At 32.4% G+C, this 20785-nt stretch overlaps 1 protein-coding gene across 3 annotated transcripts in view; it reads left to right on the top strand.

Moving 5' to 3' along the window:
- The window catches only part of LOC149417887 (uncharacterized), a 428973-nt gene extending 408847 nt beyond the window's left edge, over positions 1-20126 (top strand). Inside the window, exons 13-18 of one of the 3 annotated variants that reach the window (XM_089639507.1) lie at positions 575-810; positions 3709-3889; positions 4429-4555; positions 7013-7076; positions 9938-10042; positions 10515-20126. In XM_089639507.1, coding sequence (XP_089495633.1) covers positions 575-810; positions 3709-3889; positions 4429-4555; positions 7013-7076; positions 9938-10042; positions 10515-11060 — 1259 coding nt within the window. In that variant the 3' untranslated portion in view covers positions 11061-20126. Of the gene's footprint in view, positions 1-562; positions 811-3708; positions 3890-4428; positions 4556-7012; positions 7077-9937; positions 10043-10514 lie in introns of all 3 variants that reach the window. The other 2 variants (XM_089639506.1, XM_089639508.1) reach the window with 2 other exon arrangements.
- The last annotated feature ends 659 nt before the right edge of the window (positions 20127-20785 follow it).

Genomic DNA, 20785 nt, shown 5'->3' with positions numbered 1-20785 from the left:
TTAACTAATTTTCCCATATTTTTTGCTGCCATCTTTTTGAATTGTTACAAAGCTCTAGAGAATTTATTTGTAACCTAGATAGTGTCTCGGATAAAAATATCCGATACCTTACCTTACTATTGTGTCATGTTCTGCTGCATGTCTCATTTAGATTTATTAGTATTATCTTCTTCTTCGATGATTAATATTACATTGATGGGAATAACCTTCAATTTTTCCAATAAAATTTAAAAAAAAATTATTGTTAGTTAGTTCTTTTGGCCTCTTGAAATGGTATGCTCTGCTTTTTTTGTGGGCGAAGAAGTGAAATTGAAATTCAAACGAATTGAAATTGCGATGATATGGACTTCGCCCACGTTAAACGCAGCATAACCGTGTCTGTCCGCTATCTATTTTGGCCCATCAATTTTTAAAATGTGATTACAAGAGTTTAAACTGCGCTACACACATGTTTATTTGAAATAAAATAATAATAATAGCATAATAAACAAATATAACACGTCTGTCCGTTGATTGTACTCCTGCAACATTCACTGACAATTTTTTTAATCCAATCTTACAGTGTCAAGTGCAGTTACAGATGTCCGGTGGGAGTTCCTTGACGGAGGGGTGGTCAAGATATCCTGGAACCTGAACAACTTCAAGTCGGACCCCTCCGTGGACCAGGATTCCAACTTGGGGGGCTCCAGCCCCGATGAGGTTGAGGCCCCGAAGCCCCCCGTGGTCTACACTGTCTCCTACAGCCAGGACCCCCAGACACCCCTGCCAAAATGGTCGGCTAAGAATGTGACCAACATAACACAACTAGAGGTGAGCCGGTAATGTGTTGCCAACAAGTTCATTATTATTTTTTTAAATTTTTTAAATATTGTGATCTAGAAGTGGGAACTTTAGATCATATATTTTTGGGCTATCCCTCTCTAAAAAAATATCCTCTCTTCTATGAAGCCTTATCTAAAATTTCCCCCCCTCCAATAAACATCTCATCTTTTCTAAGTCTGAATTTGACTCCATTCTTCCATATGCTTTTGAAATTTGCCAATTTAACCACTCAGAACATTAGCACGTCAAAAGACGTAAATATGATAATAGCGGTCAAGACATTAGAACGTCTTTTCACGTAAACGCGCGAGATTTTACAAAAATCGATTTATTTCCATCACTAGTATACGGATTGCCATGATTTAAAAAACAGAGTATCGATAATGAATAACGCTACGCGTCTGTATTCAAGAATATCTATGGAACGTAGAAGTGCATTATCTAAGCCGATTGAATCTGTCATCTTGTTCGTTCATAATTTATTGCGTTTCTAAATAATTTATTAAACATATTTTAGTTTGGACGGTTAATATTTTGAGGTGACTAATAGTTTTTAATTATATTTCTTCAATATATAAAGTGTTATTTCTTTATGACACTCAGAAAAAAGTACATTTTTCACGGCTTTGAAATAATGGTAAGCGATTCTTACATATTTTTGACGTTTTCATAAAATGTATATTTAGAAACGCAAATATTTAGGTATAACAACACAATACGATAGTGGATTTCATAATCTTTCTAAAACATTTTTTAGAATGAGGCTACGTTTCCCAAAACGTGAGTTATGAAGCTTTTAGCAAAACTGGTAAATAACACAAAAATTATCACGTTTTGACAGTTCTCAAAGGAACACATAGTAAATAAATGTCTTTAAAGAGGTTAAACAAAATTAATATATAAATTCACCTTCCCTCTCTCTATAATTTGAAATTATGGCCTAGAACACCCTTGATGGGTGAAATCCAGAAACATTTAAAAACAAAGTACCCACCTAATAAAGTAAATACTGAGTGTTGAAAGTACCTACCAAAGGGTACCTACTCAAAGTACAATTTTTAAATATTATAGAAATACTCTTCCGAGGATAGTACCTACTTAACAGTACCTACTTAACAGTACCTACTCAGAAAAATATTGAATCGTAGACAGTATCTTCCTAACAGTGCCTACTCAGGGTACAGCACTCAAAAATGGTGCTAAATGTCAATTTGCAGACTTCTAACACAAGCATCACAACAATCAATTATCTGTAAATTCTATACGGGGGTAGTTAGGAAAATGTATAAGGTTTCGACAGTATAAAATTCTTAAACTTGTCTGTAATAGGTGCAGTTTGAAAACCAGCAAAGTCATTTTCAAATGTTTAACCAAAAATTCCAGTATATATTTCATAGTATAGCATTTTCAAGATTACAATTTAAGAATTTTATTTACTGGAACCGTAGACATTTTCAAATGATTTACATATCTGCATAGAATTTATAAAAAATAATTGCAGTATTGCTTGAGTTAAAAAATTTACAAAGTTTTAAAAGTTTTTTGAGTGCTGGCCTTAATGCCTGGAGTATTTTTGGGAGATATTTCTCCCAGTCTGACTCATAAAAATCATGCTATCTTATTTAGTATTACGGTGAAACATATGATTTAAACAGTGTTAGAAAGACATAACACCAAGCTTTGTATTTTTGATTTAAAAGTGAAAACTTTGAAATAATTCTAAACCACATTTACCATTTGAAAAATATTTGCAATTATTTTAATAAACATTTTTATATAAAACAAAAAAGTGACAGTAACTCTTATTATTGCTCTTGGTGTAAAGTGTTAATTACAGTTTACACGATAAAAACCATTGCTAAGGGACTTTAAAAACTATCTATTTTTAATTGCATATTTGCAATATAAAAACCTGAAAGAGTCGTTCATCCGCTTTCATGAAAAATAGTTAATTTTGAGATATATTCAAAATCAGCGAATCTATTTGAAATTGAATGTCAAGCAATATTTGATGGCATTATACTTTTACGTAGAGGCTTGAGGGATTAATGCATCTATCTGGCTTGCAAATAAATTATGGAGTTTTGAAATTTCCATTTTCTGTCAGTATTTAATACAATATGCTTTTTTGCTTGCTTTATATTTGTCAATAAGAAAAAAGATTTCATTACCCTCTCAAACGCCAGCGTGTTCATGTGGATCATGGACCTAAAAAGCCCTGGACAGACCATTAGTGCGGTTTTATATGAATGGCATTGAAGCCAGTTCTAGGGTGAGGGGATATTGCCTGGCAGCCATCTTGTACGACAAACTTTTGAAATGATTTGTATGCAAAGGCTTTGGCATTTTTCATACATCTTCCCCCTCACCCTGCGGCTTCAAATTGTTCTTAAATAACTCCGTCCAGGGCTTTTTAGGCTCATGATATGGATAGATTTACATTAACTAGATTTATTTACTATTTCATTAAATACATTCATTTACACTGTAACGAGATATTCTGAGAAAACTGGATATGATAGATTATATACTATTTTTATAATTATATAAACAGATTATCTGGTAAGACAGTACAATTTACAAAACATAATTTTGCAAAAAAACGAGTAGGTTATGACGAAAATAGAATCAGATGGCGCACATAGAAAATTTTGCGGCGGCCCAGCAACAGTTGCAGTGTTCAAATCTTAGGAAAGCTGGGCATAGTCTTGCCGATGAGAGCTACATTGTAGTCTCCCTTCAAATTTAAACTGATATTTATCAGAGAAAGTCTTTAAAATTCTTATTTTTTCTTGTACTTTAATTAGGTATAAATGTACGCACTTATGAGGGGAACATTTTTTTAATTTCATGTACATATTTCAATGAATATTAATTGTTCAACAGCTACACGATTTAAACACAGAGGTCATCTGCTATGTTATGGTCTCTCTGAGAGGTGAGGAGAGGGGCAGGATGATAGCTATCCCGCCTCTCACAAAGGGGGACACTTCCACTCCTGTTGTCAAGGTCACCAAGTCTGAACTACCTATTGCTGACAAGGATACATCCAGCGACCAACATTATGGTATTTTATAACTTATTTAATACTACACATAACATATTTTAATTGTTCTTATCATGCCTCCATTGAGGAGCTGAATGCAATAACAACTTATGATGAAGATTATAGTTTTGAGTAAAATGCATTAAAAGTTTTTTGAAATGCTTAATATTCACTTGTAACTAGTGTTCAAACTTTTGCTAATGTCTGTATAAAAACTATAGGAGTAATATTTACACACTAGATAAAGAAGGGATTTGAGATACTTAAAAGGCGATGGAAGCAAATACAGCTTATTTTGGTGCTAAAGCAACTAAGCAACTTATGTTGTTATTCCATCGTTCTCCTGAAATAATACAATATAGTTTACTATAATCATCATGCTGAGTGGTAGTGATAATGAAAAATTGCTTGAAATGACTTTAGCCATGTATAGGCAAGGTATGCCACTCAGATGCATTGTGGTAGTCACCAAGATACTTGAATCGTCGAGTATCGAATACTTGCAAAAAAGAGCCTTACTGTAAATATATTTCTAATTGATAATGTTTGTCTAACTGCAGGTATAGCACTAGGGGTAGTGCTCTCAGTACTCTGTGTGGTTGTCTTTGCCAGCATCATCTTGTGGCAGCGTCGGAAACTCGGGAGGAATCAGCAGGGACCACCTAATCCGCAGATCAGGACCAATAGGTGAGTTAACTTTAATTTTAAAAGTGTTGCGGTTTATTATATCATCGTTCACCCATATTACTGCAAATCAGTTCTACGCACAGTGCCTCTACACCTTTCTTTCCACCTAAACACCAAACCCACATCTTTCTTTGGCTCTGCCACTTTGGTAGTCCATGGCGTTTGGTCCTAGCTCAGAAATAGTCCTTACACTTCCACACCATATTTTATCCCTTAATATAATATAAAATCTAGGAAGATTTAAACATCGGTGAAGGTTTCGCCCCCAACGAATCGTCCTTTTTTTAACAAAAGATTAAGAAACATCTAAAATCTGTATTGAACAATATGCTTATATATTTTGTATCTATGTACATAGTTTGTTGTTTATGCTAGGGAGTTTGTAAGTTCAGTTTACCTGCAATGCTGGCTCACAGTTCGTAACTCCTAGACTGTAGCACTTATCAGATTTATTTTAACGGTTTAAAGTATGATTTTCTTGACAATATTTGAATTACTCCTACTAGCATCATTATAATAATGGAGGACTTAACTAGCAGGATATTGAACCCGCGACACCTGGGTGGGAACCCGTTACATTTGGACCACTCCGCCATTAACCAATCCTTTGTAAGAATCTTGAAACACTGCCTATGTTCCGTCAATCTTATTTATTATATTAGACTGAAAACTCTTATAATCAGGTGAATAGTGTATAGGACAGCCAGGATTCCAACGTCCGTTCTATTATGCTCTCATAATGTCTTTGTTTCTCAAAACCTCTCTACGCGACCTTATACACTACCGACATCTGTTGGGTAGTTCTATAACCTCCATGATCTATCTACACTAGAGCCATCTATGTCTCGTAGTGCGAACTATCATAATAAAAATAATAATTTCTATGGTCTCGTTTTTTGTGAGGGCGCTGTAAAACTTATTATGTATTCCTAGGCTCTATCTAATTTTATTATTCACAAACAAATACACAAAACAAACTTACTTGATAGGTTACTTCAGATAAACATACTTTTACTAGAAAGTTTAAGCTTGGGGAAGATACGACTTTGCACACAGAGGACCTCTATATTAAAAACATTGGACATGATTTCATATTTGCTATTTTACCATTACTATTGATATTACATTTATCAGATGATTAGTGGCAAAAGTAGAGTTGAAATTTGTTTCAAAGGACTGGAGAACTTTTATGAAATGATTTTAAAAAGTTTACAAATTCTTAGTTGTTTACATTTTTTACACATTTAGTTATTTACAATGTCACGGACTGTGAAGGCGAAAGGTTTCTGACTTTATGGACTGTCTGAAAAAGTTAGTTTTAAGTTTTGCTCTAAATTGTGTTTTCTTTCTGTCATCATTCGTAAATCATGTGGCAATTCATTCCATGGGAGCTGTCACTCGGAAAGCAAGCGCACACGGTATCTAGTGTGCGCTTTGGTTCCTTCAACCTTCCGATAGCTAATGACGCTGCTGACCTAAGGGTTGACAGTCACGAATTGAGAATACACATTTCCGATAAGTAAGCCGTAGCTACTCCATTAAGTGACTTAAGTCACTTAATGTTAAGTCACTTAATGTTAAGTCACTTAATGATAAGTCACTTAACCTTTTGAACGCGTTAATTTGCTCCGTTTTATCTATACCCGTACGCGGTACATATTTTCAAATACCTATACACCCAATTAAATGTCAAATTATAGCATTCTGGCATGATTTATTGGACTATATATAGACAGAACAGATTATTCTCCACAATATGAAAACAAATCCTCGTGTGTCAACACTCTTAGATACAAAGACGTACCGTATCTTTTGAATGTGGTCCCGCCATTCACTCGGCGTGTGTGTACTTAGGCCACTGCGTTGATAGACACAAGTGGGACACCATGATCACTTATCATTTTTAGTTATGAAATGTTGTGAATGACATACTAGTACTAACGTCATCCGTTGACAAAAATGTAAACTAAAGGACTAAAAGGCGCGAAGAGGCGCACTTGATTATCGATCTTTTTTTATGAAATACAATTTTATTTTTGAGAAATTCTTGTAGATGTCAGCATTGTGATAGTTCTACGAATGTCCAAGTGAGCAAGAAATACATTTATGACGAAAGAGTGCTGGAATATCGGCCGTCAAAGTTTCTGTATCAACAGTTGATACGGCCGCGTGCAAAGAGTTAATGTTAAGTCACTCAAAATGTTAAGTCACTCAAAATGTTAAGTCACTCAAAATGTTAAGTCACTCAATGTTAAGTCACTTAATGTTAAGTCACTTAATGTTAAGTCACTTAATGTTAAGTCATTTAATGTTAAGTCACTTAATGTATTTAAAATACCATCGAGCAGAGCTTGAACTGGATTCTTTCATGTCATTTATAAGCCAGTTGTAAGTCTTGCCGCAGTGTTGAAAACGGATATCAATTTATTAATTTTATCTTATTTATCTGTTTTTCAGAGTTGCTCGATCAGATTTTGAATGTCAGGAGCTTATGGGGCAACCTCCCCATATCGACGCCAAGGTAAATTACCACATTCTTATATTTTTACATTTATATAATTCTTATTATTTCTTCTATTATAATTTCATCAACTTACAATACAACACGCATAATTTTATATTCACTAACGTACATACATAAATGTTATGTATATATTATTATCATATTAATTTAATATTTCCAAAACATTTCTAAAATTAACCACACCAAAATTTAACAGTCCTCTGGTAGAATATACTGCCTGCTTTTTCTTCTTTATATTACATGAAATCATTTTATTATTGAACTTTATTGTCTAATAACTAATCATTTGAGATGCAATATTACATAAAGAATTAATTTGCAATGGATACCTAGTCAAAATATTTAATAACCCGTTCATAGATTTGGTGCAAGCTAAACAAGGATTTATTAATCAATCCGTCTAATAAATCAATTGTTTAGTTGCACAAATTTTTGTGCAGACATGAATTTGATATTAACAGTTTGTTGAATGTGTCTGTTGAGTTAATGTTAGTAATTTCGGTTCTCTATTGTGTTGTATAATATTTATAATCATAATTTGATTTTGTTTGTAACTGCGCGTCGTCTTCGTAACCCTAAACTTGAGGGAATAAGTTTGTGAATGTGTACGTATAGGGTGTCTGGGGGTAAAGTGCACTAACTTGATAATTGGTGAGGACATGATAATACAAGTAAAAAAAAAAATTCAAAATAGTTTTAAGGTAAAAAAGTTGAAATATTTGTATGCAAAAAAAAAGCATTGGAATCTTGAAAATAGTTATTATTTATCATTATTACTTCTACCGTCATGTAGAATCACCTTCCGAAGTTTATTAATTTTACCCCCCCCCCGGACATCCTGTATACAGGGTGTCCCATAAACTATGGATCAAACGAAGTGGGGTGATAGGGGAGGTTATTTGCAAAATGACCACACATGTTGTGGTCCAATTCTTAACCCTTTCAACGTTATATCAATTTTTGTATTTAAAAAAAAAACCCATACTCAGGCTTAAGAATTGGACCAACACATATTTTGTTATATTGTAAAAATGTTGACCACCTCCTAACAAGTAAGAAACCATAGAATAAAGGAGAAAACTTGAAGTGCGTTCCGTATAAATTTTGAATGAAAACAAATGTGAAATTGACTTATTGAATAGTACTTTTTGGTTCTAGACCATTTAGCATGCGGTCTGTCTCTCTTACACTTGCCTGAAGTGTATATGGCCATCCCATTTGAATTTCATCATGGTGAAACGCAGTTTTGTATGGAAATATAGGCCCAAATTAGGCATATGTTCGAATTTAAAAAAACACGCCCACAAGTCACTTCTTGTGTTTTTTAGCTGTAGTTCAACTTTCTATGATACATATTTTTTGTATCAGTTTCATTCGGATGCTACGTTTTATTTTTAATTAAATAAATAAAATTAAAAAATATAGATTTTCTATTGTAATATGGATACAAAGTTCATAAAAATACTTTCATTAAATAGATACATCATTTAACAACATAATAAGGAACTCCAGTTCTTTTCTTTAATTTTTTTTCACTAATGGCCTATATTACCAGTATACATTTTTTATTGTTAGTTAGTTTTAATACTTAAGATAATGTTATAAGTTTTAAATTTTTCGAATCTTTTAAAATCGCACAAAATCTATAGACATGACATGTAAAATGTTAGCATCAATAATATTATTGTATTGAACCATGACCTTACCTGAAATCAACAAATAACATTATCATCAGTTCTGATGTGCTCTGTGGACAATGGACATTGTAGACCATAGATATATTACTCACATAGACTGGTGTGATGTTAGAACGTATTAACCAAACGGTGTGTTTTAATGTGACGGATTTTTATTAGTTTTTAAATGACGATTTATAAATTATTTGTATAATAATAAAGCTTATACATATATTATATTCAGAATCAGCTTTTATTGATCTTTGTGAATATATTTTTCGCTGGAGTTCCTTATTAGAAAAAATATTCCAAAAAACACTGCACTTTTTTGTGAAATTTATTTTAGATGGCATACTGGGTATTTTTTCTTTAAATTATGAAATCGGTTTAACATTGAAAGCGTTGAGAATTGGAACACAACATATTTGGTCATTTTGATTGCAGATTTCCTCCCCAATCCCCCTACTTCGTTTGATCCATAGCTAGGGGACGCCTGTACATATGAAACAGAGTGTAGGTGTAGAGTCTGAATCAGTCTTGAATTTAATTTAATGTAACAGTTTGGGGAATGTGTCTGTTAAGTTAAAGGTTGTCAATTCTGTTCACTTCTAGTTCTGTTGCTGATATCTCCGTTGTAACCTCTCTTTCCATTACATGGTACATTTCTGATAAAGAGGGAGAGGTCACAATGAATCTATCAGAGGTATACCTATTCTTGATTAGTTCTACATTATACACGGTGTCCGGAAACTAGTGAATCTTCATTATAAAGAGAACCCAAATTTTTTTTTTTTCGATTTTTGTTTTTTTTTTAACTTCTTTAGGCATTAAAAGGTTAAAAAACTGTTGGATCGGGTCTACGCTTTAATGCCTTTTAAAAGACAGTAAACGGCTGATGTTAACCCCTGTAGCGACTGATTTTTTTCAAATTAGACTTAAAAAACTGCCAAGTTTGAACTCTATTTACTCAAAAATGAAAGCTGAAAACAAGTATATTCACTAGTTTCCCGCTTGTGCCACTAGTTTCCAGACAACATGTATAATTAGGAAGGTGTGGTTTGTATAAATGGTGTCTGATACAGCCTTGAATTAGTGTAATATCATAACAGTTTGCAGAATGTGTCTGTTTACTTAATGTTTGTTATTTCTGTTCACTATTTGATGTGTTGTATATATATTTAGGGAGGAGTGGTTTATATAAATGGTGTTGAATCTGAGGTCTCTTTGGGCGGAGAAGTTGGAGAACCACTGCTTAATGGTCATGTTCGTATTACTGAGAATCCCAGAGTGAGTATATATACATAGTCATTCTTTATCTATTATCTTCTCCAGATACACTTTTACTACTGGTGTTAAATTTTTGACAAATGTCCAGGATCATGATTGGGTAATTTATAATTATTATATATTATAGAATATTATGTTGCTTTGTAATCGTTTTGGTGTGGTATTTATTTTTCAATGCTTTGGAAATATTATTGTGAATGTCATCATTCCATACATACATTTATTTTATAAATTTCGTATGTTATTATCATTCAAATTTATTTATTGAATTTCGCAACCCATATGATGATATTTGTTTAAAATTAAACACATTTCTTTTCATGTAGAACTTGCCAACTTAATCCGACCCTGTGATGTAATAAATTATTTGTAACTCTTTCTATTTTACATACCTCGATACTACTTAGTTATAAGAATGCATTATGTGAAAACCTTAAATTCTTTTGTTCTAATCCAAGAATATTATTTTCAGTTCTCGAAGAAGCATTTGCCAAATGGCAATTGCCGACCACTTCTTGGTAAGAAAACACCGGGACCCGTGTTTGACGGCACTCTGGACGTGTCTCGCTACGAGGAACTGCCCGACGTGACAGTGGAGACCATCCTGGAGGGAGACATGACCCTGGACACCTCAGCGGAACAGGTTTGCTCCGACATCCTGTCTACTTCCACACTCCCCATGAGCAAACCAGATTCCTCCGCAGAAAACAACTGCACGTCCAACTGTAACGATCTTGTAAACGGCGTACAAGTACACATCGACAGGAATTTCAATTCTGAAGTTACAAATGTTAAAAAAGTGGACCCTACTGGCAATGACAAACTTATATTAGATACAAAGTATAAGGAAAAGGAAAAGGAAAAGGAAAAGGAGGAGTGTACCGAGAAGGGGAGCGGGCCCAACACGAGGCTAGAGAATGCCAAGAACAACTCTTCGGTAGACACGATGGCAACACTGGACTACCGGGAGAACGGCAGCACGCGGAGAGTGGCGCCGGCACTGGGCCCCAATGGGTGACACGGCTCGTAGGGCGCGGGCGCAGACGGCGCGGCAGCTAAGGAACTACACAGTGGCAGGCGGCCAGGGGGGCACCACGAGCGTGACGACAGAAGTGCATTTACAAACTTTACACGGAGAGACCAGTGGGAGTCATAGAATAGCGTAACTGTGTGTTCACTATTTCTTTCAATCCTCGGTTGTAAAAACCCACGTTTACTTTGTGATCATTTACAAAAGCAATTTTTAACCATTACCTTTTTATTTATTACATGTTTGTAAAATACACCTAGAGAGGTTTATTTAAATGTTTATAATTTATATAGCTTTGCAAAAAGTATGCGTTGGTAGTCACGAATTAGATGTTCTGTATCTAGATGTGAATTTTATGAAGTGTTATCTCGGTGAAGTGTTTAGTAGACCTGTGCCGTGTGCTGTACATTGTCTTGTTGGACACTGATACCTCATGTTGGATGTAATGTACCCTCTCCATTTCTGATTCTTATTGTGTTGAATGTTTCAGTAAAGTAGATAAAATAATGTGTCAATATTTTATTGATGTTGAAATATATGGACTCTAAAATAATGTAAATGTTGAAGTCGTGTAGATTTTTTAAATAAACTAAAACAGTTGATTCATTCAAAAATGGTTGTATTTTCCAAGTGGAAATAATATTAAGCTATAATTAATACCGAACCATCTGTTTGGTCCTCGGCGAGAGTGACGATCATCTGAAGTCTACTGATCTGTTTTAGTGTGCGTTAATTGTACATATTCATATGTTTACTAAATGTTGGGTTATTAATCTCCTTTGGTTTCTGTTTCCCCAGTTTCTATTTGGTCTCAATAAGTACATTCTTCAGTTTCTGTTCCACTAGCCCTTATTTCACATAAATGAGAAAACCCTTCACTCTAATTTGTTTTAAATGAGCATTCCCTTCAACTAATCGGAAACTTTCATCTGTTTCCTTATCTCATTGATTACACCTTTAGCTTTTGTTTCCCTTTCTAAATGAGCACACTCCTCAACTTCTGTTTCCCTGATTCATTGAGCATACTCTTCTACTTTTGTTTTCCTGATTCATTGAGCACACTCTTCTAGTTTTGTTTCCCTGACTCAATGAGCACACTCTTCAACTTCTGTTTCCCTGACACAATGAGCACACTCTTCAACTTCTGTTTCCCTGACACAATGAGCACACTCTTCAACTTCTGTTTCCCTGACACAATGAGCACACTCTTCAACTTCTGTTTCCCTGACACAATGAGCACACTCTTCAACTTCTGTTTCCCTGACACAATGAGCACACTCTTCTAGTTTTGTTTCCCTGACTCAATGAGCACACTCTTCAACTTCTGTTTCCCTGACACAATGAGCACACTCTTCAACTTCTGTTTCCCTGACACAATGAGCACACTCTTTAACTTCTGTTTCCCTGACTTTTATTTGGTCTCAGTGATAACCCCCTTCAGCTTCTGTTTTCTTGACTAATTTGAAGCACTCTTTGAGGAAAGTTATATCTTAAATGAATAAGAAAAATGTTTATAATAAAGTTGCAAGTTTAATGTTAGATGAATGTATTCTCTATTTGGATTGATGTTGTTAAGTGGATTTATCAATGGTTAGGTAAAGTGGGAGATAGCGCGGCTATCAACAGCTTTCTTCTGTCATTCCTTCCATCTTCTTGAATAGTATTTTTCTCCCTTTGCTTTTTGATATTGCAATAAATAAAAAAAATATATTTTTATTAGTCATGAGGTAGCAGGTAGATGTGTATTTTCTTAATTATTTATATAAAAATATGCTGAGAGAAAATTAAGAAAAAAAAGTGCTGGTTTGATGTAACGTCTTTTGCTTGTAAAAAAAGAAAAACAACTTTGATGAAAGATCAGAATGAAATGGATTTGATATTATCTAATATCTTATATCGAACCATTTAAATATTATATTAAATTGGCTTCACTTAAATGTTGTGTCATGAATGTAAAGATGTTAGTTGTTGTATCCAACCATAATTATTGTAATTAGAGAATTGACATTGATAGAAATTTAAAATGTTTGTATAATATCAATTGAGAGTAGAAACTAACTGTGCATGAAATAATTAATAAAATACATGTTTTCTTACGAGATTTGTCGTGGAATTTAGAGTTTTAACAACATAAAAGAGAGGTTTAAAAATTATCGGTTTATGATTAAATTTAAAAAACTTTAACTTAATTTTCATTAAATATGTTTCGTAAGTTTTGGGAATAGATTTCCATAGACAAAATAACCGTTGTTTGTTAGAACAATAAGACGTTGAATCCTGAAAAGAACTCTTCCATAATTATTAACAGTTTAATTGAATTTTTTTGGCAAAGTTATTTGAAGGATAATTAATGTGAGGTTACAACTGGAGCACGTTTATAAATTAAAGATTTGCACCAAACGTACAAAAGATTTCTTGCTGGTTGTCAAATATTCTTTCAACTTTTTTTTTATTTTCAACTTCTATTCTTTCTCTGTTGTGCAATAATAATAAAATATTTCTTTTCTACTGTAGAAAACCCTAAAATAACCTGCATTTTGTAAATAAACATTTGTTTAAAACACTTCTTTCTGCACATACATTATTATTATTTATTATTTTTAAAATTAATAGAATTATCTGAACATTATTTTAAAACTAAGTATTTGAATAAAACTTACGAGTAAATAAGTTTAACTTATGTAAAATTAGAATAATCGGATGTGCGGGTATACTGATATTTTTATTTTATTTTATAATATTGTATTTTGATATACGAGTAATAATTATTATTCTTTTTAATTCCCATTTTTCGGTTCCTACATTTGATTTTGTTTTCATTTATATCAGCATTAGTTAGCTACCAAGCTAGATTATATTAATTAGGTTTAGTCGGAGATGACACAATAACTTACCATTAGGTTTTATTTAAGTAATTTTAGTCACTTTGAAAAATCTCACTGAGAATGTGAGAATTTCCCAATAAGAGATTGGTTTTGTCTTTGGGTTGATTCCACCAACTTTATTTAGTCTACAGTGTTTCAGTATTAATCCACATCATCCATGTCAAGTATTTGAGGGTAGCCTGTCCTTAAACTCAGAAAAACTTCCGCTTTATTGCTCACTATCAAATCATATTTTACAGTACAGATTTTTAGCATTTTAATATGTCATTGCATATTATGGATACAGCACAACGAATAGGTGGTTCTTTGACCAATCAAATTAGTTTAGTAGATTCCGTGCTATCCTTCCCGTTGCTACAATTATACAATAACCGAGATAAATACAAGTAATGTAGGATACATTAATAGCATAACGTAATGGGCTACTTCACTCAGTGCTGTATGGAATCCAGGCAACTTGGATATGTATATATTTCTTTAGTTCGGTAACATTATTAAACTGTATAAGATTGAGTACCTGATTTCAAAATATTGTAGGTTATAATCTATATTTTACGACTTACGGTAATCTTATAAACTCAAAGTATATTTCCAATGCTTCAGTATATTTAAGGACGATAAGCTAACTACGCTAGGCTTGTATTGAAGTGATTTCCCAATAATTGTAATAAGGTCCTTGGCCATTCTGCGTAAAGACTTCATTATATTTAACCTGCAGTCAAGTCATTTTATTATGCCCAACTGTTTATTTAATATTTATGCTTCTTTTGTAGAAATACGCTTTTATTGAAGCTTGTATTACCCGATTGGATCCTAATTTGTACCATTCGATGTAGGCTTAAAGGTTTAAATAATTTAGCGTTATATCAAGGTTTAAGTAGCAAAAGTTTTCGTGCGTAACTTGAGGCGGGCGTGTTAAAACAAAGACGGCAATCTCCACCATTGGTCTAAAATGAGTTAGATACGGCAATGGATAGAGAACCAAAAATACTTATGACAGCTGCTAAGGTTTCGGAGCAAAAATGACAGAATCCCATAAATTTTTGAATTATTGTATTTAGTTTTCCAACAACAACGGCAATCATCTTTAGGTTACAGAACAAAAACGGCAGTATTTGTTTGGACCAATCAGAGAGCCAGATATGGCTGCCCCATAGTGTGAATCGCATATTGTAACCTAAAATAAATGGCGTTTTCTGTTCCTAACAATACCGGCAAAATCTGTATGTGTTGGCAACGAAACTGGCAGTATCCAATCATACGCAACAAAAGTGGCAATCTCCATCTAATTATTCAATAATTTACAAATTAATCACAGTAAAATATACACAGAGTGTAACTTATGGAAACACTTTTTAACCAAAATTATATTTTATAATTATAGTGTGAGAAAAGTACTAAAAAAAATCATTTATTGCATATTACTCAAAATGCAAAGAAGTGGAGAAATCTTTATTTTAACACGCATCACCTGTTATTACATAAGTAGTTAGTTTTCTTTTTTGAGTGCCTAAATCGACCGAAACATTATAAGAGTTTTTTAATTTATTTCGACGCCGGATGTTTCACATCTAAAAGAGTTTTAGAGTGACCTGACTAAACGATTTGCGAAGTCTTCAAAAAATGCAATAATTTCTTTAATATTCTTTTCTCCACATTTGGATATTGTGGTCAGTACTTGGTAAAATTATAAAAAATTCACCAATAAATGCGTCCAAGAACATGAAAGTTTTGATTAGATTGCGGGTTTGTTTGTAGATTTTAAACAAAAACAAAAAGAACTTGTCAAGGGAAGACAAGATGATGTCATCTGGTAAAATCATTAAATATGTATTCCGATGGATGAATTCGGATCACTTTGAAAAAAAGCAATATTATGAATTATCTTTAAACCTTGTGTGTAATTAACATTGTTCATATTTTAAATCTGTTGCTCCTTTAAACTTGTTTGTTTTTTAATCCCATTTTCTCTTAAATTCTGTTTCAATCATTTCCAATTGATTCCTTTCATAAATGAAGAAAAAGAACTACAAAATATCTTTTACATAACCAGTCAGAGAATGGGACCATTTAGCGCAAATCTGCTAAATAGCACATTATATTTCTTTTGAATTTCAATCTGTGCACAATAAATTTGTTCATTAATTTGTCCTGTTTAGTAATCTAGACTGTAAGGCTTATGAATATTAAAATGAAACCTGTGAGGTGGTGTAGGTGTATACAATACTGTTAAGAATACAAAATTTTAATGTTAGGAAAAGGTAATGGTTTAAAAACACATCAATCAAATTATATTGCGAGTTATGAATTATGAAGTTGGCTTTGAAAGCAAATATCTTGAGAAAATCTATAAGTACACATTTTATTTTCCTTGAAAATACAACATTTTTTGTTCACTTTTGAAATTATTCAATTGGGTTTTTACATATTTACTTTGTTTAAATTATTTAAAAATTGTCAAAATTTAAAAAATATTTTCTTTGACCATGGGGATATTTCACCATCCTCTCGATAACTATCCATTATAATAAATAATGAAATACTCGCAGGAGGTAGAAAGCTCGGCTAACTTATCTGATACGTATATTGTATTGCCACAACCCTTATGTTTGAGTACCGAAGAGTAAACTCTGACTTTATAAATAAATAAATTGTTGTTTGAAAATACATTAATGGTGCTTTTGAAAGGATGGTGTAATACCCCCTATGTATAATATATTCTTTTATATTTTCAACAGGGATATTTTATTATGTTTTTAAACATTTCAAATCAGATTTTGAATTTAATATTTGACTTAAATTGGAGTTAAATATGTATTTATTTTGTAGTTTCCACACGGCCTTTGTCTGTGTTTCACTAACACATTTCCTTAAAATACAAACACTAATATTCTACTGTTGAGATGTATGTTTAATTATTAGAAAGTTTATTTTAAACAAATTCTACAGTTTCCATTACATCCTTATTAAACATTATGTTAACACCGATATATCTAAACAGAAGATTTTTCTGTTGTTGGTTACCTTTACATAGTGTAGATATTTTCACAGAGTGTTCATCTTTTGGCAATGAATAAAGCATTCTTAAATAATGACAATTGTATGTATGTTAGCAATTAGTCACATTAGAGAGCAAATCACCTGTTTACAAATGAATGAAAGGAATATAATGTACAAACACAATAATATATTATTAAAATGTAAATACTTGGCTGTTGGAACAGTTCATTATTATATTATATTCTTAACGCAACCTCTAGTACTAAATCAATATGCAATACATACCTGAATCTGATACCTTTACTTTTGGAAGAGCTTTTATATTTGTAATAATACAAACATTCATAATATCTCTTTTTATTTGTAATGCAAACAATTTCATTCAAGAGTCACAAATCATATTTTTATATGTTATTAATTTTCCGTATAGGGATGAAACTGAAATTTACAAACTGATTAATTAATATTTCAACAAGCGGTTAATTAATGCAGATATATCAAATCATTAATTAATATTGCAACATAATTCATTAATTTATTAAATTTACTGAAACCGAAGCATGGCCAGCCACCAAAGTAGCGCAAGTCGCTATGACAATCAGGCACCTTGTCGAAGCTATTGTTCCCTGACCCGACCAGAAAAAGGAGATAAAAATTATTCTATTTCAGTTGGCAATAATATATTATCGTTAGGGTTTTATTATATATATATATAACTGTTTCCCTTATTGTTTTGCTAACACTGCTGAAAAATCATTTGTCAGTAACTTCTGTAATAATTTAAGTTTCAAACCATTATTATTATTTTAATGATGGATTCGATATTGCTTTACACCATTATGTACAACTGGACTAATTAGCTGTTATATTGATGTAGTATTATATTAGCTATATAAATATGTAAGAAAATTGTTGTGATGCTCTAATAAGCATACTTTTTAATCTGATCAGGATGTCAAACAATCCAACTTTCCATAATTAAAATCAAATTACCTTAATTAAAATACTGATAATAATAATGGCTGATCCCGTGATCGTCTCTCTTTTGACATTTTCACCATTTCCTCTTTTAACTAATTGAAATATTTGGGCTACACTTTCGTTAGTAAACATAATTAATTTTATATTATTGTCTATTAGCCTATTTGCCTGAATACTTTTGCTTTTCACCACTGGTTGCTATTGCTAAATGCAGTATTTTTTGTTTACTAGTACACAGTTATACATAGGTTTGTACTTAAATAATAGATATGAATAATTGACTAAAGCTTGTTATTTTGCAAATGTATTAGTTTTCCAATCAAACCAAATTAAAATGTCTTTTTAGAACGATTCATAAATTCATTTCGCAATTAAATTTATGAATAATTAATTCTGTTAGCTCAAACTCAATTTTTTAATTTATCACACTTATCACATTCGTTTAAAATATTTAATATGTACATGTGTAGTTGTTTTATGACTTTTTGAAAGCTTTTTTGGATTTTTAGTAACCAGTTTTACATGTTCTATTTCAGGATGATTCTAAATATATTTAAGCATGTTTTAAGATGTCAACCATTACCTCATGTTTTATCATGTTCAAATGAAGTATATTTTTCTACATTTTTGTTTAAGACTCAAAATAATAATACCGCTCATTTTAAATTAAATACCTTTTATGTGCTGTAGCTACTGGAAATAGTACCGTCATGGTCAGACTTGACAATTGAACTTGCGTTTAACCAACAGCAGATCTGATAAATGGTATATGTAATGCAATTCAGATGCCGTTTTTTTTCTCCAAGCTATCAGCAGTTTAGTTATTTATTCTAGTTATTTTAACCAACCTGGGGGGAGTGTATCTTTTGCGTTAGCGTAATGTTGCGTTTCGCATGAGAGTGAACACAATATCGTTGCTCTTGGAACGGATTCACTTTCGTATGTCCGTATGGACTTCGCTCCCATTCAAAGGCTAACTCAAAAGACACAAACTCACCCTCCTGATTTATTTATTTTTGTTATACTAATGTAAAATATTTTAGTAGTTTATTTGGAATAAGATTATAATTTGAACAATAACTTGTAAGGTAAAGTTGTGGCAACTTTAATATTTTAAATAATAAATTAGTGTTAAGTTCACACTAATTTGCAGCTTGGGTAAATGATAACGTGCTGGTAGTGAGCGAGTACCACGCAGAAGTGAGTTTGTTTGTTTGCCCCAAACTGGGACGGAGTACGGACCAGGACCCAGAGGTCTGACGCAGACCAGCGAGTGAGGTAATCTCAACTTGTAGCTGCTTATATAACACGGGTATAAAAGTTCTTCAATATTTTGACTAACCGAATACATATTTTTTAGATTTTTACAATCAATTTGTTTTTGTTAAGTACTTTCACACTGCACATTCCTTTTGTTCATTCTACAGATTTATTTAGTCTCAAGAAGTCCTAATTTACCGGGACTTTGTCCGTGGATCAAAACTTATTCCATATTAAAATATAGTTTGTTTATTTATTTTCCACACGCCTTGCAGATTATATGCGCGGCGCGTGGGATGATAAGTATCTACCTCAAATGAATTACCTATATTATGACTACATAAATATATTATAATGTTTATTTTACGCACTTTCCCAAATGTTTTGTACAAGTTTTTACTGCTTACATTTGTTTTTACTCCTAATTTATAGTTATATATTTTTGATTCAGTTATTAACATTGTTGGGTGCGCAGAAGAAAATTAGCACCTCTGAAAATTGCTAAACATTTGTATATTATTGAAATCTCATAATGTGTATCTATGAAATGCTCAATTAAATATTTTAAAAATAAGTACGGTTGATAAATAGATTCAAAACGGCACTAGATTTTTTAATACTTAATAATATGTAAGTTTGGAGGATAAGTCTCTGGATGATAATAATTAAGAGCACAGTGACATGAGAATTCAAAGACAAATTTTAGCAACACAGGGTTTATTATAAAACACACACAATTAATGTTCACTTTCACCAATCGTGTTTAATGACTGTCATCCACCATATTTGTTACTTTGTTTTTTTCTTTTATGACAAACATTACCGAATTTAAATTTTCAGTGTTATTTACAGCCACTATGTACAGATTTAACAAAAATATTTTAAATTTTATAATTAAGAATAATAACGATGAAATGTACAAACCATACTTCCGATTATTTATTTACCAACACAACCCGTCCTTTACCCGAATTTCTCCAAATAGATTAGAGAGAATTGGAGAATAATATTTTGTAAGACTTCCTGGGGAAGTCTTACAAAATCATACAGATTTTTCCCTGCTACGGAAATGGTCCAACATAAGAATTTGACTGAACCAAAGAATAAAAATTACAAATCGACTGTCCCTAATTAGCAAGCTGTTTAAAATTTCGTTTCCTCATTTTTATTAGCACAATTTTATAGCCTTGTTGTTTTGAAATTTTTCATAAACCCCTATTTATTTAATTGGAAAAATATTACTGTTGCAAAGTTACCAGTTTGCAAATTTTTGGGATAGTTAAAATAATAATGACTTCTTAAAGCGCAAGACACATTACACTATACGCATCAACGCTTATTTGGAAGTGACCTATGCAGATTATAATGTTGAGGTGTCACACTATGCTATGATCTTCCTCAGGAGAGAGGGTCAGATCAATTTGGGAACTGCCACGGAATATCATTTCTTTGTATGGGATATGTCACCTCGACAGATGACAGCCGCACGGGCACTCCGTAAATTGATATGACGTAATTTGGTCACGGCTTCATTTTCAAATATTGCCTGGCTAGCAGTTGTTGAATTAAGGAGTCAATAGAGATGTA

The sequence above is a fragment of the Hesperophylax consimilis genome, chromosome 14 (genome assembly GCF_061612785.1).
Source record: "Hesperophylax consimilis isolate HC1 chromosome 14, BYU_Hcon_1.0, whole genome shotgun sequence".
Lineage (NCBI taxonomy): Eukaryota > Metazoa > Arthropoda > Insecta > Trichoptera > Limnephilidae > Hesperophylax > Hesperophylax consimilis.
Note: the sequence above shows the minus strand (reverse complement) of the source record. Positions and strands in the feature narration are given on the sequence as shown.